Source organism: Amblyraja radiata, chromosome 39 (assembly GCF_010909765.2).
Source record: "Amblyraja radiata isolate CabotCenter1 chromosome 39, sAmbRad1.1.pri, whole genome shotgun sequence".
Taxonomy (NCBI): domain Eukaryota; kingdom Metazoa; phylum Chordata; class Chondrichthyes; order Rajiformes; family Rajidae; genus Amblyraja; species Amblyraja radiata.
The window spans coordinates 3,541,010-3,565,725 of NC_045994.1; the positions used below are offsets into that span (position 1 = coordinate 3,541,010).

Genomic DNA, 24,716 nt, shown 5'->3' on the forward strand with positions numbered 1-24,716 from the left:
CTCGAAGGGCCGAATGGCCTACTCCTGCACCTATTTTCTATCTTTCTATGTCTATGTTTATGCTGTCGTCAATGGAATATTGTTCAATGCAGGTTTACTGCAGTGATTTCTTTTCTATTTCAGTGCCCATCATCCCCAGTTTTCTGTATGAAAAACATCAAGTAGAATCTATTGCTGCAACATCACCAGAGCTGCCATCCACTCCACCCTCTGTCTTTTCTCATCCTAACCGCAAGGAATTTGCTCTCGAGGGGAACACTACGGTGGCCGAGGTTGGGCCCAGAGGTTCTGAATGGAGTAATGCAACAGGGGTGGCGACTCCTGATGTGTTGTCCGCCCAGTGCCCCAGGAATGATTCGTTTCTCGACGAGGAAAATGTTCGCTTTGGACTGTTACTGGCTTCCAAAGCCATTGTGCAGCTGGTGGTGAATCCATTTGTTGGGGTACTGACCAACAGGTAAGTGAGTAATCACCTGAGGCAGCAGCAGAGAGCTGGGCATCGAGGTCCGTATACACCAGTGTGCCGCCCCCCAGATGCTCCAGTCTGTTGTTCCCCGGCTCCTCAAACTGAGATTAAGGTCTCGGTGACCATTACACCAAATCTCCACTTTTTACCAAAATTGGGCTGAGTAGGATTTGTTCATTTATTCTGAATTGTTAGGACATTCTGATTATTGTTAAGGGCTTGGACACTAGAGGCAGGAAACATGCTCCAGATGTTGGGGGAGTCCAGAACCAGGGGCCACAGTTTAAAAATAAGGAGCAAGCCATTTAGAACGGATACAAGGAAACACTTTTTCTCACAGAGAGTGGTGAGTCTGTGGAATTCTCTGCCTCAGAGGGCGGTGGAGGCAGGTTCTCTGGATGCTTTCAAGAGAGAGCTAGATAGGGCTTAAAAATAGCGGAGTCAGGGGATATGGGGAGAAGGCAGGAACGGGGTATTGATTGGGGATGATCAGCCATGATCACATTGAATAGAAACATACTGTAGAAACATAGAAAATAGGTGCAGGAGTAGGCCATTCGGCCCTTCGAGCCTGCACCGCCATTCAATATGATCATGGCTGATCATCCAACTCAGTGTCCAGTACCTGCCTTCTCTCCATACCCCCTGATCCCTTTAGCCACAAGGGCCACATCTAACTCCCTCTTAAATATAGCCACTGAACTGGCCTCAACTACCTTCTGTGGCAAGGAGTTCCAGAGATTCACCGCTCTCTGTGTGAAAAATGTTTTTCTCATCTCGGTCCTAAAGGATTTCCCCTTTATCCTTAAACTGTGACCCCTTGTCCTGGACTTCTCCAACATCGGGAACAATCTTCCTGCATCTAGCCTGTCCAACCACTTAAGAATTTTGTAAGTTTCTATAAGATCCCCCCCCAATCTTCTAAATTCTAGCGAGTACAAGCCGAGTCTATCCAGTCTTTCTTCATATGAAAGTCCTGACATCCCAGGAAAGTCTGGTGAAACTTCTCTGTACTCCCTCTATGGCAAGAATGTCTTTCCTCAGATTTGGAGACCAAAACTGTACGCAATACTCCAGGTGTGGTCTCACCAAGAACCTGTATAACTGCAGTAGAATCTCCCTGCTCCTATACTCAAATATAGGCGGTGCTGAATCGAAGGGCCGAATGGCCTACTCCTGCACCTATTGTCTATTGTTTATTATTGGTCCTTCAATTGCCACAGGCAAAAGCTAGTTAGTTAGTTAGTTTAGTTTATTGTCACATGTACTGAGGTGCAGCGAAAAGCTTCCGTGGCGTGCTAACCAGCCAGCGGAAAGACAATGCATGATTAAAATCGAGACATACACAGTGCACAGACACATGGTATGCGAGGACTCGAGATTTAAAAGCGTGGAGCGAGTGTAATATGTGATTGTAGAGCTGCTTCTGTGGCTGGCACATAAATAGTCGTCTGGGTAGTTTAACGTTCCTTGATCAATCTAGAACGGGCCCTACCACAGAGGCGCAGAACTGGTTCTTCACTTAGGTAATGAGGTAGCGCAATTGACTGAAGTGTCAGCGAGGGAACCTTTGGGACCAGTGGCCATCATTCCACACGTGACCATAATTCTATGAGTGAACATAACTCTATATTCTATTAGTTAAGTAGTCATGGAAAAGGATAAGACTGGAACACAAGTTATGGCCATGGATTGGGATGAAGCTGATTTTTGAAGCATTCAGCTGGAATTTGCGGAGGTCCATTGGGTGAGTCTGTCGGCAGGTAAGGGAGCGGCAGGCAAGCAGGAGGCTTTCAAAAATGAGACGGTAAGAGTACAGGAGCAATGTGTTCCTGAAGGGGTGAGTTTAGAGAACCCTGGTTGACAAGAGAGGTCAAGGATCTGGTCAGGAAAAAAGAAAACACATCAGATTTAGACAGTCGGGATAGAGTCATAAACTCAAACAGCACGGAATAACGTGCCCATACTGACCACGATGCCCAATCTCCACTAGACCCACCTGCCCATGTTTAGCCCACATCCCTCTCTACACCTTTTCTATCCATGTGCCTGTCCGATTGCCTTTTAAATGCTATGGTATCTGCATCAACTACTTTTGGCAGCTCGTTCCATATACCTACCACCCTCCCTTTTTAAAAGCCCTATCTAGCTCTCTCCTGAAAGCATCCAGAGAACCAGCCTCCACCACCCTCTGAGGCAAAGAATTCCACAGACTCACCACTCTCTGTGAGAAAAAGTGTTTCCTCGTCTCCGTTCTAAATGGCTTACTCCTTATTCTTAAACTGTGTCCCCTAGTTCTGGACTCCCCCAACATCGGGAACATGTTTCCTGCCTCTAGTGTGTCCAAGTTGAAGGTGAAGCCACACTTGGAGTAATGTCTGCAGTTCCAGTCACCCTGCTATAGAAAGCATGTCATTAAGTTGGAATTGATTCACAAGCATTTTACCTGGACCTGCGGGCTTGACGGCATGAGAGGAATAGATCGGGTAGATGCACAGAGTCTCTTGCCCAGAGCAGGTGAATCAAGGACCAGGGGAGATAGGTTTAAAGTGAAGGGGAAAAGATTTAAGAGGAATCTGAGGGGTAACCTTTTCACACAAAGGGTGGTTGGTGCATGGAACAAGCTGTTAGCGGAGGTAGTTGAAGCAGGGACTATCCCAACATTTAGGATAGGTTTAGAGGGATATGGACCAAAAGGGGGCAGGTGGGACTAGTGTAGCTGGGACATGATGGCCGGTGTGGGCAAGTTGGGCCGAAGGGCCTGTTTCCACACTGTGTCACTCTATGACAATGACTCTCTAAGAGGTTGGATTGGCTGGGACTTGTTCCTTCACAGTGAAGGTTGGTGAGGGGGTGACCTTATTGAGGTTTACAAGATCATGAAGGGCATGGATAAAGTGAACGCTCACAGTTTTTTTCCAGGACAGAGGATTCTAAAACTGGAGGGCAGAGGCTTAAGGTGAGAGGGGAGAGATTTAAGAGAGACCTCAGTAGCAACGTCTTCACAGAGAGTAGTCCTTATCTAGAATGCGCTCCTACAGGAAGCCGCAGAAGCAGAGACAATTACAACTTTCAAAAGACATTTGGACAGATATATAGATAGGAAAAGTTTAGATGAGTATGGGCCAAACGCCAGCTTTGTTAGCATGGATACATTGGGCCAAAGGGCCTGTTTCCATGCTGTGTGGTTCTATGACTCTGGGTTCTTATTTCATTTAAAATGCTTATTATCACATTTATTCCGAGTCCAAAAGTGCGTTCTTCATTGCAGCTATGAAGCTGTTGGAGTATATAAAGGTGTTTCCTCAATACTGAATATATAAAATGCAAGATCTAAAAGAACAATATCTAAAGTACAATATATAAAGTATAATATGCCTCATGAGATCGGGTAGATGCACAGTCTCTTGCCCAGAGTAGGTGAATCGAGAACCAGATGACATAGGTTTAAGGTGAAGGGGGAAAGATTTCATAGGAATCTGAGGGGTAATATTTTCACACAGAAGTGTGGTGGGTGTACGGAACAAGTTGCCAGAGGAGGTAGTTGAGGCAGGGACTATCCCATTGTTTAAGAAACAATTAGACATGTACATGGATAGGACAAGTTTGGAGGGATATGGACTAAATGTGGGCAGGTGGGACTAGCCTAGCTGGGACATGTTGGCCAGTGTGGGCAAGTTGGGCTGAAGGGCCTGTTTCCACACTGTATCACTCTTGGATTCTATGTAAAGTTTACTCTTATAACATCAGGACTGCGGATTCTGTCATTCTCAGTATTTTTTGATTAAAACCTATTTTCTTCCTTCCAGAATCGGATACAGCATTCCAATGTTCACGGGCTTGCTGATAATATTTGTGTCCACAATAAGTGAGTAGACCCTTGCAGGACATTTAGTTGGTGTGATGCAGGGGACATTGCTGGATGCTGATAACATTGCCCAGATTCTTTTCAAATGACATCAAATAACACATTTCAAATGATTTTGTACCAGAGGCTTTTGACCAAAGTGCAAATCTTCAAGATAATTGCAAGTTTGCAGAATTGATTGTAGATTAAGAGTGATGGTAGCCCAGGAGAACGTTTATAACAGAGATGTTGATCACAAGGTTCACACCACATTACAGCATTGCATTCGACAGCAGAGAGTGGAATGACTGAAGAAGGGGGGGGGGGGGGGGGGGGGGGGGGGGGGGGGGGGGGGGGGAGGAGGGGGATCGTGAAGAGAGGGCCTGGTGAAATCATAATAATACTGCATTGATCCCACAAGCAAGTTCCAGGATCTCACTGTAAAAATGAAAACAATTCCTTTAGTTTCAGTTTTATTTAGTTTAGAGATACAGCACAGATACAGTCCCTTCAGCCCACTGAGTCTGGGCCGACCAGCACTATCACTATCCCACACACTAGCACTATCCTACACACATTAGGGAGAATTTACAATGTTACCAAAGCCAATTAACCTTCAAACCTGTACGTCTTTGGAGTGTCGGAGGAAACCGGAGCACCCGGAGAAAACCCACACAGGTCTCAGGGAGAATGTACAATCTCCGTACAGACAGTTCCCGTGGTCAGGATCGAACCCGGGTCTCCAGCGCTGTAAGGCAGCAACTCTACTGCTGCGTCACCCTTCTGCGATGTGGAAAAATATGTGGCATTTTGAAAGCTCATTCATATTCTTCTTCTTCCTACATGAAAACCCCTCGCGCCTTGTCGACAGTGTACGCTTTCTCGAACACCTACATCCAGCTATTTGTTGCTCGATCTCTTCAAGGAGTTGGCTCGTCGTGTTCCTCTGTGGCAGGTATTTCTATCGACGTTGATGAATTCTAGTGCTTTAGATTGATTGAAAGATACAGCATGGAAACAGGCCCTTCAGCCCACCATGTCTGCACCGACCTTCGATCAACCATTCACACTAGTTCTATGCTCTCCCACTTTATCATTCACTCCCTACATATTCAGGGCAATTTACAGAGGAAGTTGTTGAATTTAGAACTGCATTCAGGCAAAGAGTGCTTGAGGACGGAAGTTGTTGCATAAACGAGTTTGTGAAATGGAGGAATGATTATTAAACAGAAATAGCAGGCTGGAAGTTGAGCCAATAACTCCACCACAGTCAGAGTAATTAGAGAGGAAACTAATGTGCCATGATCATGGGTGTGGAGGCAAGCAAGAGTTCAGAGGTTACCTGGTCACCACGAGCAACCAGGTGGACAACAGCAAAGATCCTATAGCAAGCAAGATAGCTCACTCGACGAAAAAGACGTAGTATGGTCATGGGCAGATTCACGTGTAACTTTCGGCCCCATTTCTGTAACCGGCTTCCGTCTCCGCACCAAAGATCCCATAGCGGAGCAAAGATAACTAGTGCGGAGACAGAAGCCGGTTACGGAAACATCCTCGTAAAAATAAAAGTTCTTTGGTAAAAATCTTCTCCTCATTTTCAGAATTTTAATTTATTAACACCAACTGTTCCCCCACAACGTTGATTACATTGCGAGTCGGGTCGGGTCTGGTTACGGAAATGGATGAAAAAAAGGCCCACGTTCCGCTCCGTTGCGTACTACACGTCAGCCCATTGCATTTAGCAGGAGTGGTCTATCTTGCTCCGCTATAGGATCTTTGGACAACAGGTTTGCCCAGGATTCACCGGAGTTTTCAAAAGCAGATCCCTGGGGATTAGAAACTCTGGTCAGCTAAGACATCGAGCTGGACAACACAAAAACATGTCCTCTCGGCCATCTTAAATATGCTCCACAAGTTGGCATACTGGGCTCATCCTAATGATACGATAGTGACATTTAAGATGCATTTAGATAGGCACGGCTAAGCTGGAATGGAGGAATATTCATCACAAGCAGGCAGATGAAATTAGTTTAGCTTGGTAACTAATTGTTGGGTCTGCTCCCCCAACGCAGCCGTTCCCTACCCGTAGCCCCCACGGGAGACGTGGTCCTCCAACTGAAGATTCGAGCACTCAGCAGTGCGGCTGTTTTTAAATGGCGTCTTTGAGGCGAGAGGCGGGCGCCAGCAGCCGTTATGGTCGCTGGCCAGCAGGAGGCGACAAAATTAGTGAGTGGGGGGGGGGGGGGGGGGGGGGGGGGGAGAATGATTTTATTAAAAATGTGTACATAAGCACAACAAAATTTAATGTGGAGTGGATACTTGGAATGAAAAGTGAAATCTCTACCGAAATGGAAGAAATCTGGGCGTTTGTGGGTCTGGTGTTGGCGTAGCAACGAATCAAAGGCTGGCACCCACAAGTCAGGCAGAAACACACACACACACACACAGTTTTAATATTATATAGATAGAAGATATAGATATAGATAGATATAGATAGAAGATAGATAGATAGATAGATAGATAGATAGATAGATAGATAGATAGATAGATAGATAGATAGATAGATAGATAGATAGATAGATAGATAGATAGATAGATAGATAGATAGATAGATGTAGCTACAATTTTAGAGTCCGTCATGAAGTACTTCAATTTAAAGGAGATGCAAAGATTATTGACCTGAGAATAGATCAATAAGATTGAGTGAACAAAATGGGAAAATGTTGGCTTGAGGTAGAGTCACACATCACGGAAACAGGTCCTTCTACTCAACTTGCCCACGCTGACCAAGATGCCCCATCTACGCAAGCCCAAGCTGCCCACATTTGGCCCATAAACCTCCAAACCTCTCCTATCCATGTACCTGTCCAAATGTAGGCAGGGGAAAAGATTAAAAAGTGCTGGAGTAACTCAGTGGTGCAGGCAGCATCTCTGGAGAACGTTTGAGGTTGGGACATTCTCAGCTCCACTGCCAAATCTCCTAAAGGTAGGCATACTTTGAATTACTCCATCACTTTGTATCCTTTTCTTAAACCAGCATCTAAAGTTCCTTGTTGCTACAGGGGAAATAGTTGCTGTCTTTACCCAGAATGGAGACTAGAGATCAAACTGGTGAGTTTACCTTCTTTCTTATGATATCTCACATCTGAAAGATAGCGGAGTCAGGGGATATGGGGAGAAGGCAGGAACGGGGTACTGATTGGGGATGATCAGCCATGATCACAGTGAATGGCGGTGCTGGCTCGAAGGGTCGAATGGCCAATCCTGCATCTATTGTCTATTGTCTATCTCCTTAATTTTGAAAGAACTATGTAAACTCAGTCAAAATTATGTAAGGTCACAGATAGGGTAGACAGTCAAAACCTTTTTCCCCAGGGTGAAAATGTTAAAGACTAGAGAGCATTGTTTTAAGGTGAGAGAGGCAAACTTTTCACTCAGGGGATAATCCTAATCTGGAATGAACCTGCCCGAGGAAGCTGTAGAAGCCGTAACAATAATGATATTTAAAATACATTTGGATAGATATATGGATTGGAAGGGTTTCAAGAGATATGGACTGTGAAGGCAAAAGGAACTAGCCCAGAATGGACAAAGTGGATTGAAGAGCCTGTTTCTGTGCTGTACAGCTACATGTCTCTATAAAATAGACACAAAATGCTGGAGTAAGTCAGCGGGACAGACAGCATGGAAGACTGAAGAAGGGTCTTGACCTGAAATGTCACCCATTCCTTCTCTCCAGAGATGCTGCCTGGCCCGCTGAGTTCCTCCAGCATTTTGTGTCTATCTTGAATACAGCACCAGGGGCCACAGTTTAAGAATAAGGAGTAAGCCATTTAGAACGGAGACGAGGAAACACTTTTTCTCACAGAGAGTGGTGAGTCTGTGGAATTCTCTGCCTAGAGAGCGGTGGAGGCAGGTTCTCTGGATGCTTTCAAGAGAGAGCTAGGTAGGGCTCTTAAAAATAGCAGAGTCGGGGGATAGAAACATAGAAACATAGAAAATAGGTGCAGGAGGAGGCCATTCGGCCTTTCGAATGGCTGATCGTCCCCTATCAATAACCCGTGCCTGCCTTCTCCCCATATCCCTTGACTCCACTAGCCCCTAGAGCTCTATCTAACTCTCTCTTAAATCCATCCATGGGGAGATATGGGGAGAAGGCAGGAACGGGGTACTGATTGGGAATGATCAGCCATGATCACATTGAATGGCGGTTCTGGCTCGAAGGGCCGAATGGCCTACTCCTGCACCTATTGTCTATTGTCTATTGTTTGATGAAGACTGGTCAACAGTTGCAAATAATCAAAGCATTGAATGAATGGGAGCTGAGGCAACTCACTCACTATAGCTCGAAGGACAATGAAAGTGGATCAAGACACTGAGAACGCTAATCCATGAGGTGAAGTTCCTCTGGTTCTCGTTGAGGATTCATGTCTGTGTGACTCATGGTTTCTATCCTTGTAGGGTTGGGAATGCTGGCCAGTAATTACACTGATGATGATGAAAGAGGCAAAGCCATTGGAATAGCCCTGGGAGGAGTTGCACTGGGCGTCCTCAGTAAGTCATTTCCAACCCGCAACAGGATTGAATATATTTTTTAGGAACAAAAAGGACCAAATATTATAACATGCGCTTCCCCGTAAGGGTCACCTTCGGGAGGGGGAATTGAAAGTAGAGGGATGGGGAGCGGATGGGGAGGAGAGGATAGAGGAGATAAGGTGGGGTGTAGGGAGTACAGGGGGAGAGAGGTGGAGGAGAATTGGGAATGAAACTGGGAGGAGTGGGTAGAGGAAGGATTGCGGGGGTGGGGGGGGGGGAGGTGGAGGGGAAGGGGAGTGAAGGTGAAAGAGGATGGGTTGGGAAGGAAGGGGAGGAGAGGAAGAGAAGAACAGGGGGAATGACAGACAATGAAGGGGAGATTTTTTTAGGAATGGAAGAGAGGGATGAAAGGGTGGCGTGGGAACGAAGGAGGATGAAGGGGTATGTGAGAGGAAGGGAGAGCGAGAAGGAGGAATTAGAGAGGCCGGATGCAGAGTTTTCCCATGTGATTCCTATCGGAGCAAGACCGCTTAGAGGTGTAGAAATAGACGGAGAGGGAACCCAAGAAACCCTCACCCAGGACTGCACCCCCGCTCATTCCAAACTAATTTGTCGAAAGAGTGCAAAGAGAATAAAATGAATTGTCCGCTGACTGATGCTTTGAGATGTTTATCTGCCTGAACACGGATTGATTCCAGCTGTTCTACTACTTGTAGTTGGAGCACCTTTTGGAAGCGTGATGTATGAATTTGCAGGGAAGTCATCTCCTTTCCTGACCTTGGCTGGCTTGACTTTACTCAATGGAGGTTCGTACAATTTAAATCATAAAGGCCCAGTCCCATGATACGAGTTTACCCAAGAGCTCTCCCGAGTTTAAAAAAAATTTCAAACTCGTGGTAAATACGTGGAATGTACGTAACGGGTACATCGGAGCTCGTGGATGTGTCATCGCGGCTCGTAATGCTAACGGCAGGTACCAGGGAAATGCGGAAACTCGTGAAGTTTTTTCAACAGTGTGAAAAATTTCCAAGAGTAAAAAAATACTCGTGATGAAGTGCCACGAGTTTGATTTTTTTTTAAACTCGGGAGAGCTCTAGGTTAAATTCGCATCGTGAGACAGGGGCTTAAAGATGGCCTGATTTGTGAAAAGGTTTTGTGGACAAAATGTCCTCCTGTTGACTGTTCCACATCAGGTGATTTGTCGGAGAACACCCCTCTGCATCATCCTTGCAGAAAGCAGCACTGACTGACCCATGTCGAGAGACACAGGAAACCACAGATGCTGGAACCCTGAACAAAACACACAGTGCTGCAGGAACTCAGCAGGTCAGGCAGCATCTGTGGAGGAAACAGGCAGCATCAGTGCAGGGAATGGCCAGTTTTTGCTCCACCCCAACCCGCTGTCTCCCCTCCACTTCATCGGTCTGAGGCAGGGTCCTGGCCCGAAACGTTGCCTGTCCATTTCCCTCCACGGATGCTGCCTGACCTGCTGAGTTCCTCAAGCATTGGTGTTGTGATCTTTACCCGAGCCCAGAAAACAACAACAAGCTGGACAAGCTGGTTAAACGAGCTAGCTCAGTGCTGGAGGGGAGAGTGGACTCTGGGATGGATGTGCTTGAGAGGCGTATGAGGCGCAAGGTGCAGGTCATCCTGAAAAACCCCGGGCATCCCCTCCATATAATTCTGGAGAGTCAAAAGAGCACTCGAAACAACAACCGGCTCCTCTCCCTGCGCTGTAGCACGGAGCGGTTCAGGAGATCCTTCACCCCTGCAGCCATTAGATTTTATAATTCAGACCCCTAGGCTGCAGGGGGATGCATTTTTGCATTTTTTAATTTTATAATTGTTAATTATTGGTCTTTTTAAGTATTTATTGCTCTCAGGTAGTGTCCACATTGTATTTTATGTATTTTCTGTCTGCGTTCGTTTTGAATGTGTGGGTTTGTTGGCTGAGGGCTTCTGGACATCTGAATTTCCCTGAGGGGATCAATAAAGTATTTATTATTATTATTATTATTATTATTATTATTATTATTATTATTATTATTATTATTATTATTATTATTATTATTATTATTATTATTATTATTATTATTATCAGAGTTTCAATTAGTCTCTTTTCAAATGTGTCAGCCGGGATTCTGTGGATGTGTTCTCACCATGTGAAGAATTTCAAAATAAATGCTTGGCCTGCCATTGAAAAGCAAATTATTAATTCATTTCATTTGATTATGTGCACCCCTCTCTCAATATAAATTTAGGTTCATGTTTATTATTGTTGCACGTATGTCCTGAGGAACAATACTTTGTTGTGTATGCTGTCCAATCAGATCAGATGATACTATACATAAATACAGTCTGAAAAAGGGTCTCGACCTGAAACGTCACCCATTCCTTCTCTCCAGAGATGCTGCCTGTCCCGCTGAGTTACTCCAGGATTTTGTGTCTCTCTTCGGTGTAGACCAGCATCTGCAGTTCCTTCCTACACATGGCCTTTATAACAAGAGGAATCGAATATAGGAGCAAAGAGGTCCTTCTGCAGTTATACAGAGCCCTAGAGAGACCACACCTGGAGTATTGAGTACAGTTTTGGTCCCCTAATTTGAGGAAGGACATTCTTGCTATTGAGGGAGTGCAGCGTAGGTTTACAAGTTTAATTCCTGGGATGGCGGGACTGGCATATGCTGCGAGAATGGAGCAGCTGGGCTTGTACACTCTGGAGTTTAGAAGGATGAGAGGATATCTCATTGAAACATATAAGATTGTTAAGGGTTTGGACATGCTAGAGGCAGGAAACATGTTCCCGATGTTGGGGGAGTCCAAAACTAGGGGCCCCAGTTTAAGAATAAGGAGTAAGCCATTTAGAATGGAGAGGAGGAAACACTTTTTCTCACAGAGAGTGGTGGGTCTGTGGAATTCTCTGCCTCATAGGGCAGTGGAGGCGGGATCTCTGGATGCTTTGAAGTGAGAGCTAGATAGGGCTCTTAAAAATAGCGGAGTCAGGGAATATGGGAAGAAGGCAGGAACGGGGTACTGATTGTGGATGATCAGCCATGATCACATTGAATGGCGGTGCTGACTTGAAGGGCTAAATGGCCTACTCCTGCACCTATTGTCTATTGTCTATTGTCTATTGTCTATAATCCATTTTCTCTAACAACTTACACTAGTTTAAATCACCTGCTGTATATAGTAAGTTGACGAAATTGTGAAATCATTTTAAAATTGATTCTGAATTCTGTGACTAATTGGTTAGGTCTCCAACTTTGGATTCTACAACCCACCATGCCTACCCCAGAGGTAAGCAACCATTTGTTTTCAACAATTTCTATATCCATTGAATCACTTGCATGTAAATGTCCTGCTGAACTGGTTATATATCTGAAGGTGATTCACACAGCATATTCTGACAATATTAGAAACTAAACTGTAAGGATCAGAAATCAAACGTTTGATTAATAGTATTCAAATAATAGTTATCAGCATACTGAAGGTGTACATGCCAGCCCGTATCTATCTCACTGTTATTTCTTTTATGCGTTTAGAGTCAGAAGGGCTCATCGCTTTTCACATTACTGAGAGACCCATATATTCTGATCGCCACTGGTAAGTTCATCACTTCTTTGTTCAATTGAGATCTGCTTGAGGGTGGCACGGTGGCGCAGCGGTAGAGTTGCTGCCTCACAGCGCCAGAGACCCGGGTTTGATCCTGATTATGCGTGCTGTCTGTACGGAGTTTGCACGTTCTCCCCGTGACCGCGTGGGTTTTCTCCGAGATCTTCGGTTTCCTCACACAATCCAAAGACATACAGGTTTGTCGGTTAATTCGCTAGTGTGTGTAGGATAGTATTAGTGTGTGGAGATCACTGGTCGGTGCGGACTCGGTGGGTCGAAGGGCCTGTTTCTGATCGGCACGCCCGATCCACCCGTCGAACAACTGCGCCACCGCCGACCAGAATGCGCCCGACTCGCCCCACAGGCCTCCCAGGGGACTGCGGAGAAGCCGGGCGGTGAGGCCTGCCTGGGCCGGCGATGGGAGTATCGGCGGCGACAGTGGGAGCCCCAGCGGTGGCGAGAGCCTCGATGTATACGGTGGTGGAGCCTCGACAGCAGTGTGAGCCTCGGCATAGACAGCGGTGGGGCCATGGCGGCTACAGGAGCCTCAGCGGTTGTGGGGCCTCGTGATTGACCCGCGATCAGTGGCCGATGAGCGTGACGGGGAGGAGGGGAAGACAATGGGGATCCGGGGCATGGGGGAGGGGGGGGGGGGGGGGCACTCTAGTTTTAGAAACCTCTGCCCAGGGGATAACACGGCATTTGTTTGTTCATTCATTCGTTCCTGTTTAAGCGCTGTGGACACGGCAGACAGCCAACAGTCGCTTGCCTTTTTCTTTTTGTTTTCATTTTTAATTTAATTCCAATTTCACGTTTTTGCTATAGGGAGAGGTTGAGCAGGCTAGGACTCAAATCCTTGGAGCACAGATGAGGGATGTACAAAATCATGAGAGGAATAGATCACGTAGATGCATAGCCTCTTGCCCAGAGTAGGGGAATCGAGAACCAGAGGATATCGGTTTAAGGTGAGGGGGGAAAGATTTAATAGGAACCTGTGGGGTAACTTTTTAATGGAAAGGTTGGTAGATATATGAAACAAGCTGCCAGAGGAGGTAATTGAACCAGGGACTATTGTAATGTTTAAGAAATATTTAGACAGGTACATGGATAGGACAAGTTTAGAGGGATATGGGCCAAATGCAGGCAGGTGTGACTTGTGTAGATGGGACATATTGGCCGGTGTGGGCAAGTTGGGCTGTTTCCACGCTGTGAGACTCTATAACTCTTTGAAAGTTGACTGTTCCTGAAGTTCTTTGGGCTCCACGAATAACGATTGTTCAACATCAATGCAGGTACCTCAAATCTGAAACACCTTCACATTATCTTGAACTGGGGGAAAATAGATGGACTGGTGGGGCTTCTGAAGACAAGACAAGAGACAAGCAAGAGACATTTATTGTCACATGCACCAATTGGTACAGTGAAATTTGTGGTCACCTTACAGCCATACAAATAAAAAAAGAACACAGAACACGATAGTCTTTAACACAAACATCCCCACACAGCGGAATCAAGTTTCCCACTGTGAGGGAAGGCACCAAAGTTCAGTCATCCTCCTATGTGTTCTGTTGTTCACCCATGGCCGGGATGATGGAACTCCGTCGTCGGAACGGCAGACCTCCGAATCAGCCACTTCCAACCGGAGTCCACAGGCCGCGCTGGGCGGAGATTCACGCTGGCGGCCCTCGGCAAAGGGTCTCAGGACTCTACGATGTTGAAGTCAGCGCCGCCCATGGCTGGGAGCTCCGCAAACCACAGCTCCACAGCAGGCCCAACACTCTGGAGCTTCAAACGACGATCCGGGTAAAGCATCGCCCGCTCCGCGATGTATCCAGCGCTGCGCCGCCGCCGAATCTTTGGCCGGTCTCCGGCAGGAAAGGCCGCGCCAATCCAGTTGGTAGGGGGGCAAGAGGGGGGCGAGGACGCGACTCGGAGAATAGTTGCATCCTCGCCAGGAGATGACTGGGAAACAGTCTCCCTCTTAACCTATCCCCCTCCCCCACATAGAAAAGCTAAATAAATCCTCCAAAACATACTTTTAAACAAATGTAGGTAGGTTACATTTGGGAAAGAAGTCTGAAGAAAGGTCTGATCCAAAAACATTATCTACCTATATTCTCTAGAGATGCTGCTTGACCCACTGAATTAGTCCAGCACATTGAGTCTGAAAGATTTTGTGTCTGAAATGTTCCATATTTATTCAGGCTTTCAGCACGGATTTGCCAAATGCAAATTCAAATTAGTGTACTTTAGTTTAGACATACAGCCTGGAAACAGGCCATTCGGCCCACTGAGTCTGCGATGACCTGCAATTCCCGCATACTAACACTACCCTACACTCACGAGGGACAATGTATAATTGTACAAACCTGTACATCTTTGGAGTGTGGGAGGAAACCGGAGATCTGGGAGAAAGCACAAACTGCGTACAGACAGCACCCATGGTCAGGATGGAATCTGGGTCTCTGGCGCTGTAAGGCAGCAACTATACCGCTGCGCCACCGTGCCGCACTAATGAACGTATGAGCAGGCGGGTGAGATTGTGCGTTTTATTTTCTCTGAAGGAAGTTTGATTTTCGCCAACATGGCGGTGGCGATGCTAGAGCAGGGCCTGCCCCTATGGATGATGAAGACCATGTGTTCCCCTAAACTACAGCTGGGTATGAGATCAACAAAACCATTTGTTTACAAAGCCGACTCAGTAACGGACAAGATCATCTCCCTGACGCCTCCACATCTTCATTAATCCCTGTCTGTTTCTCCGGATAGGTCTGGCTTTCTTGCCCTCCGCCATTGCCTACCTGCTGGGCACAAATCTCTTCGGAGTCCTTGCCAACAAAATGGGCAGGTAGGAACAATGTGAGATGTGAACTGGGTGTCATGGTACACCTGGGTACGAGACCTGGGTGTCATGGTACACCAGTCATTGAAAGTAGGCATGCAGGTGCAGCAGGCAGTGAAGAAGGCGAATGGTATGTTAGCATTCATAGCAAAACGATTTGAGTATAGGAGCAGGGAGGTTCTACTGCAGTTGTACGGGGTCTTGGTAAGACCACACCTGGAGTATTGCGTACAGTTTTGGTCTCCTAATCTGAGGAAATACATTCTTGCCATAGAGGGAGTACAGAGAAGGTTCACCAGACTGATTCCTGGGATGTCAGGACTTTCATATGAAGAAAGACTGGATAGACTCGGCTTGTACTCGCTAGAATTTAGAAGGTTGAGGGGGGATCTTATAGAAACTTATAAAATTCTTAAGGGATTGGACAGGCTAGATGCAGGAAGATTGTTCCCAATGTTGGGGAAGTCCAGAACAAGGGGTGACAGTTTAAGGATAAGGGGGAAATCTTTTCGGACCGAGATGAGAAAAACATTTTTCACACAGAGAGTGGTGAATCTCTGGAATTCTCTGCCACAGAAGGTAGTTGAGGCCACAGTTCATTGGCTATATTTAAGAGGGAGTTAGATGTGGCCCTTGTGGCTAAAGGGATCAGGAGGTATGGAGAGAAGGCAGGTACAGGATACTGAGTTGGATGATCAGCCGTGATCACATTGAATAGCGGTGCAGGCTCGAAGGGCCGAATGGCCTGCTCCTGCACCTATTTTCTATGTTTCTATGAACACCAACTGGATCAGACCTTGCTTACAAATAACTCATTCCTTGTAGACACAAAATGCAGGAGTAACTCAGCGGGACAGGTAGTATCTCTGGAGAGAAGGAATGGGTGACGTTTCGGGTCGAGACACTTCAATGTTCTTTATTAGTGTCAGATTCATCACGTGAATGGGCTTCAAAAGTACCTAAACCTCACTTTGGGACATCTTCAAATTGGAAAGGTATTATATAGAAACATATAAAACATAACATTCTGAAGGGATTAGACAGGCTAGATGTAGGAAAAATGTTGCCGATGTTGGGGGAGTCCAGAACCAGGGGTCACAGTTTAAGAATAGGCCATTGAGGACTGAGATGAGGAAAAGCAGAGAGTGGTGAATCTCTGGAATTCTCTGCCACAGAAGGAAAAACATTTACACCCAGAGAGTTGTGAATCTGTGGAATTCTCTGCCACAGAAGGCAGTGGAGGCAAATTCACTCTCTGGGTGTTAGATATAGCTCTTAGAGCTAAAGGAATGGGGTGGAAGATTGCAACTTTCACCCTGTTTCGACAAATGCAATTAACCTGGCGTGCACAATCATATAAGATCAAATAGAACAAGTTGTCCTACAACTTTAGGCTGTGCACGCCATATGCAAGAAGAAGAAGCTAAAGGAATCAAGGGATTATGGGGAGAAAGCAGGAGCAGAATTTTGGATGATCAGCCATGATCATATTGAGTGGCGGTGCTGGCTTGAAGGCCCGAATGGCCTACTCCTGCACTATTGTCTATCCAAGCCTTTCATTGTTCTGTACGTTTCAATGAGGTCCCCCTCATTCTGCTGAACCCCAGCGAGTCCAGGCCCAGTGCCGACAATCGCTCATCATATGTTAACCTACTCAATCCTGGGATCATTCCTGTAAATACTTCACTGTCAATACTTCTTGTTTATAGTGGGCGCCAAACCTTTTGTGCGTTAGTTAGAAACATTTGCCGTGCACTTTGTGTGTAGGAGATATGACAGGGGAATAATTCCCGATCTGGGAAGGAATTTGGACAGTGTGGGGTCGACTTTCCTGGGGAGCAAGATGTCCAGTCACAGAATCATACGGAATGGAAACAGGTCTTTGGACCTAACTTGTCCATGGTGACCAAAATGCCTCATCTAAGTGTGTCCCATTTACCATCATTTGGCTCACATCTCTCTTAAGGGCCTGTCAAACTTGGGCGTCATTTGCGCGTCACGCAGATGGCGTGCAAAGATTTTGTACATCCCAAAGTCCTAGGGCGTCGCGCACGGCCGCGCGTCACTGCCTACGTCACCACGTACCATACGTGCGTCGTGACGCGTAAATTATATTGCGTAAATTACGAGCAAATTAAGCCCAAGTGGGACAGGCCCTTTAGACTTTCCAGTCCTAGTGTCCTCTGAATTTGGTTACTGTATCGGCCTCAACTATTTCTTCTGGCAATTAGATAAAATTGCTGGAGGAACTCAGCGGGTGAGGCAGCAAATATGGAGACAAGGAATAGGCGATGTTTCCAGTCGAGACCCTTCTTCAGACTGATTGTGGGGGGAAAGAAAGGAAGAGGTGGAGACAGTAGGATGTGGGAGAGCTGGGAAGGGGAGGGGGAGGAGGGATAAAGCAAGGACTACCTGAAATTGGAGAAGATCAGCCATGATCACTTTGAATGGCGGTGCTGGCTCGAAGGGCCGAATGGCCTAATCCTGCACCTATTGTCTATTGTCTATTGTCAATGTTCGACCCGAAACGTCACCTATTCTTCATAGATGCTGCCTCACCTGCTAAGTTCCTCCAGCATTTTAATCTAATTTTTCCAGCATCTGCAGTTCCTTCTACAGTCCTCATACTTCTTCTGGCAGCTTATTTATATATCCATCACCCATTGAAAAGGTACCTATTACATCTTTTCCCTCTCACCTTAAACCTATGTCCTCTAATTCTTGATTCATCTACCCCGGCAAAAAAAGACTCCCTCTATTCCCTTCATGATTTTATACACCTCTATAAGATCACCCCTCTGCCTCCTGCATTCCAATGAATAAAGTCCAGAAATGGGTGCAAACACTGATAAAACCTTACAAAACTGCTTTTCTTGTTCACTTTTTTTCTAATTCAATTGACAATAGACAATAGGCGCAGGAGTAGGCCATTCGGCCCTCCGAGCCAGCACCGCCGTTCACTGTAGTCATGGCTGATCATCCCTAATCAGTAGCCTGTTCCTGCCTTCTCCCCATATCCCCTGACTCCGCTATCTTTAAGAGTCCTCTCTCTTGAAAGTGTCCAGAGAACCTGCCTCCACCGCCCTCTGAGGCAGAGAATTCCACAGACTCACAACTCTGTGTGAAAAAGTGTTTCCTTATCTCCGTTCTAAATGGCTTACCCCTTATTCAGTTTCCAAATCTTATATTTCCACAGTACCATTAATAATAATTTGTAACTAAATGTGAGGTTAAACAGTAGCATTTATGACGAATTAAAGATTTCAGACACATTAATGGTCAGGACTTGGGGAGTGTTGCTGAACAGAGAGCTGGTACATTATTCAATGAAGGTGGTGACACAGGTGGGCAGGTGGTGAAGAAGGTGTTACACTTGCCTTTATCAATCCACATACTGAGTACAGGAGTTGGAACATTATGTTACAGCTGTACAAGGCATTGGTAAAGGGCCTGTCCCACATGGCCGTCATTTATGTGACAGGCCGGTAGTGACTGACGTTTGACGGAATGGATGATGATTCGGGTCGAGACTCTTCTTCAGTCTGAAGAAGGTTCTCGACCTGAAACGTCACCCATTGCTTCTCTCCAGAGATGCTGCCGGTCCCGCTGAGTTACTCCAGCATTTTGTGTTTATCTCCAAACATCTTGACCCCGCTCTGGGAGTAGAAGTGGGGGCGGATTCGGACCGCAACGGCCGTGAGCCCCAGGCCGAGCTCAGCGATCGTTTGCCTGCTTCTGCTGCTGTTGGAGGTGAGATGTTGCGTTGCGCCAGGGTCTTGGGCCTGTCCCACTTTGGCCGTCGGTTACGCGACAGTCCGGTGGCGCGCGACGATTTCGTACAGGACGAAGTCCACGCTTCTCCACACCAATCCATGCGCCCGTCCCGCACTACCCACGCGTACCCACGCGCTACCCACGTGCTACCCGCACGTTACCCACACACTAGCAGGTCGCGTAAATGGCGCGCGAATGACGGCCAAGTGGGACAGGCCACATTTGGAGTTTTGTGTACAGTTCTGGTTTCTCCTGCCATGGAAATGATATATTTAAACTGGAAAAGGTGGAAAACAGGTTTTATGAGGATCTCACCAGGTCTGGAGGGGTTGGCTTATTTTTCTAGGCTTTTCTAGTTTTTTTCTCAGGAACACGAGTCGCTGAAGGTGACCTTATAGAGGTAAATAAAACCATGAAGAGCGTAGATAAAGTGAATAGCCACAGAGGGAAAAAGGTTAAGATGAAATGGGAAATATTTAAACGGGACCCAGGAGGCAACCTTTTCAGACGAAGGGTGGGGCATACATAGAACTTACTGCCAGAGCAATGATCGAGACAAGTACAACTATAACATGTTAAAGACACTTAGGAGAGGAAAGGTATGGAGGGGTGTGGACTTGGCACAGGCAAGTGGGACCTCCTTGGTTAAGCAACTTGGTCAGCATGAATGGACTGTGCAGAAGGGCCTACTCCGTCCTGTATAACCCTGTGACTCGAATTAAAATAGCTTAAGAATAATTTTAAGACCAGAGAGACAGAAAAAGAAGATGTTTATGGAAGAGGTGCTAAAGTTTAGAAGCTGGAGATGCAGCTTCTAATGCTGGGTCGATAATGAACCAAAGACTTGTGAATGTAGATTATGTCTAAATTCTAGGAGAGTGCTCAGAGGACGGACGAGCTGGAGCGGAAAGCAGAGGTAGAGTGGGAGCAGGAATGAGAATTGAATAGGATGTGTGGTATTGGATCAGAAATGGACACAAAATGCTGGAGTAACTCAGCGGGACAGGCAGCATCTCAGGAAATAAGGAGTGGGTGACGTTTTGTGTCGAGACCCTTCTTCAGAAATGGACAGCTGCCAAATATTCATCATCACTCAGACAGAAATATACTGTAGCGGTACCTAGTGGTGGTTTGGGGAAGTATGAACCCTCGTCATTGGTTGGCTCGATCACGTCGGGGTCACCACTTTAGCGAGACAGGCAGGTTGAGTTAAAGGATTTTTTATTAACAAACAAAAATGATAATTGAACTCAGCAAACGCGTGCCTAATCAGTCGTCAGCGCTCCTCCCAGCAGCAGGAGCTCTTTTAGAGTTAGCTGACCAGGCATGCGTGTACAGAGTTCAATTTCCGTGTTTGTTTGTTAATAAAAAATCCTTTAACTCAACCTGCCCGTCTCGCTAAAATACAATAAATTCAATTCAACATCAATGCAGTGATTTAAAACACTGAGGTACAGAATTATGGAACTCCTTGAGGTATTAAGGTATTAACCCAACATAGCTATTCCGCTCTTTAATAATGATAATATTCTCTCATATTAATAAACACCTGTGTATAAATGTATTTATACCCTTATTCTCTGTCTATCCATAGGTGGCTGTGTTCCCTGATTGGAATGGTGGTCTTAGGGATCAGCATAATCTTAGTAAGATACTCATCTCATTTTTTTTAATGTTTCATTCAAATTGAAGCTCTTTTGACTGCTTGCTCTCCTTGTTTCTAATATAAATATCTTTTGTGTCCTAGGTTCCTTTTGCAACGAGCATCTTTGTGCTGATAGCGCCTGGTTTTGGAGCAGGCTTAGCTATAGGTCAGTGGGACAAAGGATAAGAATGCATTTGTTCATGTGCACCTACTCTAACCTCATCTACTGCGTTCAGAGCAAAGATACTAGCTCCTCTAGTATCTTTGGTTCAGAGCTCCCGATGTGGCCTCCTTTACATTGGCAAGACAAAATGTAGACTACTTACACAAAGTCTGCCACCTTACCCCTACCCCCATCACCTTCCACCTATATTCCTTCCTCTGGCTTCACAATTTGCACTTCTTCTAACCTTATCTCACACTTTTTGTCTTTTCATCCCTGGCCTTTGTCCAACCATCTTCCCATCCACCCCCCCCCCCTCCCCCCATATGTATCCACCTATCACGTGTCAAACTTTGTCCCCCCCTCGCCTCCCCCCCTACGCCTCCCACCCCCGGCACTCCCACCACCACAATCAGTCTGAAGAATGCCCCGATCTGTAATGTTCTCCACAGTTGCTGTGTTACTCAAGCACTTTGTGTCTCTTTTTGTAAGCTACCATCTGCAGTTCGTGGTATCTACATTTGAATGTATTTGCAACCAGGATTGGGTGACAGGCAGGGTCAGTTTTTGTACAGCCATTTGTGAGTGGTCTACTCAACTCAACAGCTACTCATTGATATGATCTGTGTCTCTCAAACTGCAGAATAGAAGACATCTAAAACATATGTCATCGTTTCTGGTTTCAGTTCATTGGGAATTCAGTATCCTCGAGCTTTAGGTAGGGCGGAAGATTCTGACCAGCTTACTGATAATTATGACCTGAGCATTTTTGGTTTAACCAAAAATGGTTCAACATGTCCTTTTGCTGACGTATGAAGTGGGAGACTCAATCACATTTCAACTGGAATTCCTTTTATTGTTACACAATGAGAAGGATTAAAAAATTGGACACTTCAAGTTCAAAAGCCAAAGCAAACATCCTTGTTTGTCTTCACAAGCTTAATGCTTTCTTTCATAGAACATAAAATATACACCACAAGAACAGGGTCTTCGGCCCATGACATCTGTGCCAAATATGAAGCCTGTTAGACTAATCTCCCCTGCCTGCAAGCAATCCAAATCCATTCCCAACATATCCATATGCCTATTTAAAAGCCTTTTTAAATGCTACCTTTGTAGCTACTTCTGCACCAACACCAGACACGCATTCTAGGCATCCACCACACTTCCTGTAATAATTTGCCCCACACATCTCCTTTAAATTTCCCCCCTCTGACTTTAAAGCTGTGCCCGCTAGTCTCGGACATTTACATCCTGGAGAATAAGGTTACTGTCTACCCTATAATAATAATAATTATATAATAATAATAATTTGTTTTATAGGGACAGTGCATATTAATGAACATTTGCATGTAAATATGCGAGATTGTAGCCAATCAGTAGCTAATTTCCGTCTCTAGTCCCAGGCAAAGGTAGGTGAAGTGTCTTGCCCAAGGACACAACGACAGTACACACTCCAAGCAGGATTCGAACCGGCCACCTTCAGGTTGCCAGCCGAACACTTAGCCCATTGTGCCTTCTGTCGTCCTACATCTATGTCTTTCATCATTTTATATACTTCTAGCAGGTCTCCCATCGAACTCCGGCGCTCCAGAGAAAATTATGCACATTTTTTGTTTTCATTTTGGAGATACAGCATGAATACAGGCCCTTCAGCCCACTGAGTCCATGCTGACGAACCATCATCTGTACACTAGTCCTATCCTACTTGCTGGGGGGACAATTTACATAAGTCAATTAACCTACAGGTCTTTGGAATGTGAGAGGAAACCGGGGCACCTGGAAAAAACCCACGCAGTCACAGAGAGAGTATGCAAACTCTGCACAGACAGCACCCATAGTCAGGATTGAACCCTTGGCCTCTGGTGCTGTGAAGCAGCAACACCACCGCTGTGCCTCCTGTCTTTCAAACTCTTCTCAACTTCATGCTAATGCCTTCTAAAGCAGGCGGCATTCTGGTAATCCTCTTCGGCACCTCTCCAGAGCCTTCACATTCTTCCTGTAACGGGGTGACCAGAATGACCCACAAGGCTCCAAATGCGGCCTAACTAAGTTTCATAAAGCTGCAACATGACTTCCTGACTCTTGCACTCAATGCCCCCACCCATGAAGACAAGAACACTGTATGCAAGCTTCACTGTGTGAATCCTCACACAGCCTATTTCAAACTATCACCAAAGTTACATATGAGGCACAGAGCTAAAGCAAGCCCCCGCCTCTCCTGGTCAATAACTACACGCAGCGGGGCATGGACTGACCACGTCCCACACATAAAGATTGCTTCAAGCCATTTGGTTTTGATGCTCCATCCTCCATTCTCAGTATATTATTGTTCGGGCTCTCTGGGATGGAAGAGTAGAGTTGCTGCCTCACAGCGCCAGAGACCTGCGTTTGATCCTGACTACAGGTGCCGTCATTGCGGAGGTTGTACCTTCTCCCTGTAGCCACTTGAGTTTCCTCAGGATGCTCCGGTTTCCTCCCCTATCTCAAAGACGTGTGAGGTTTGTTGGATTATTGGCTTCTGCAAATTTCCCCCAGTGTGTGCGATGCGAAAGTGGGATAACGTAGACAGCGTGTACAGGCGATCGACTATCGGCATGGACTTGATGGGCCGAAGGGCCTCTTTCTACACTGTACCTCAAAACTCAAAACTAAACATGGTGTTGAGACTATATAGAGGGTTGTTCCTAAATCAGATGCACGATTTGTAAAGTATGACTGATACTTAAATTTTGAGAGAATTAAATTTAGCTCTTAGAGCTAAGGGAATCATGGGATATGGGGAAAAAGCCGGAACGGGGTACTGATTTTGGATGATCAGCCATGATCATATTGAATGGCGTTAATGGCTCAAAGAGCGTAATGGCCTACTCATGCACCTATTTTGTATGTTTCTATCTTTATACCTTCTGATGTGAGCAGGGATGATCGATGCTTCGATGGTCCCCACGATGAGTCACCTGGTAGATATTCGTCACGTGTCCGTGTATGGAAGTGTTTTTGCCATCGCTGATGTGGCGCTTTGTATGGGGTTCGCTATTGGTGAGTCAATATTCCTTGGGTGGGAGTGAGGCTACTCAGCCCAACGGGTCCAGACTTGCAACACACGCAGCTCTTTAGGTGTCCCTCCCCCCAGCTTCTTCCTTCCTGGTCTCACACCCTGTTGTCCAAAGCTGCTATAGCGGAGCAAGATAGACCACTCCTGCTAAATGCAACGGGCTGACGTGTAGTACGCAACGGAGCGGAACGTGGGTCTTTTTTTCATCCATTTCCGTAACCGGACCCGACCTGACTCGCAGTGTAATCAACGTTGCGGGGGAACAGTTTGTGTTAATAAATTATAATTCTGAAAATGAGGAGAAGATTTTTACCAAAGAACTTTTATTTTTACGAGGATGTTTCCGTAACCGGCTTCAGTCTCCGCACTAGCTGGGGGGCAGTGTTAGCTGTGAGGAGGATGCTAGGAGGCTGCAAGATGACTTGGATAGGCTGGGTGAGTGGGCAAATGCATGGCAGATGCAGTATAATGTGGATAAATGTGAGGTTATCCACTTTGGTGGCAAAAACAGGAAAGTAGACTTTTACTTGAATGGTGGCCGTTAGGAAAGGGGGAGATGCAACGAGACCTGGGTGTCATGGTACACCAGTCATTGAAAGTAGGCATGCAGGTGCAGCAGGCAGTGAAGAAAGCGAATGGTATATTAGCATTCATAGCAAAAGGATTTGAGTATAGGAGCAAGGAGGTTCTACTGCAGTTGTACAGGGTCTTGTTGAGACCACACCTGGAGTATTGCGTGCAGTTTTGGTCTCCTAATCTGAGGAAGGACA

General features: G+C 46.1%; 1 protein-coding gene across 1 annotated transcript in view; it reads left to right on the forward strand.

Moving 5' to 3' along the window:
- The window catches only part of LOC116967250 (synaptic vesicular amine transporter-like), a 41,980-nt gene that overhangs the window by 13,828 nt on the left and 3,436 nt on the right, over positions 1 to 24,716 (forward strand). Inside the window, exons 3-14 of the mRNA XM_033013712.1 lie at positions 124 to 457; positions 4,276 to 4,334; positions 5,185 to 5,268; positions 8,775 to 8,867; positions 9,566 to 9,655; positions 12,106 to 12,149; positions 12,395 to 12,455; positions 15,029 to 15,124; positions 15,234 to 15,312; positions 20,675 to 20,726; positions 20,828 to 20,891; positions 23,811 to 23,930. Of these exons, the coding sequence (XP_032869603.1) occupies positions 124 to 457; positions 4,276 to 4,334; positions 5,185 to 5,268; positions 8,775 to 8,867; positions 9,566 to 9,655; positions 12,106 to 12,149; positions 12,395 to 12,455; positions 15,029 to 15,124; positions 15,234 to 15,312; positions 20,675 to 20,726; positions 20,828 to 20,891; positions 23,811 to 23,930 (1,176 nt within the window). The remainder of the gene's footprint in view (positions 1 to 123; positions 458 to 4,275; positions 4,335 to 5,184; positions 5,269 to 8,774; positions 8,868 to 9,565; positions 9,656 to 12,105; positions 12,150 to 12,394; positions 12,456 to 15,028; positions 15,125 to 15,233; positions 15,313 to 20,674; positions 20,727 to 20,827; positions 20,892 to 23,810; positions 23,931 to 24,716) is intronic.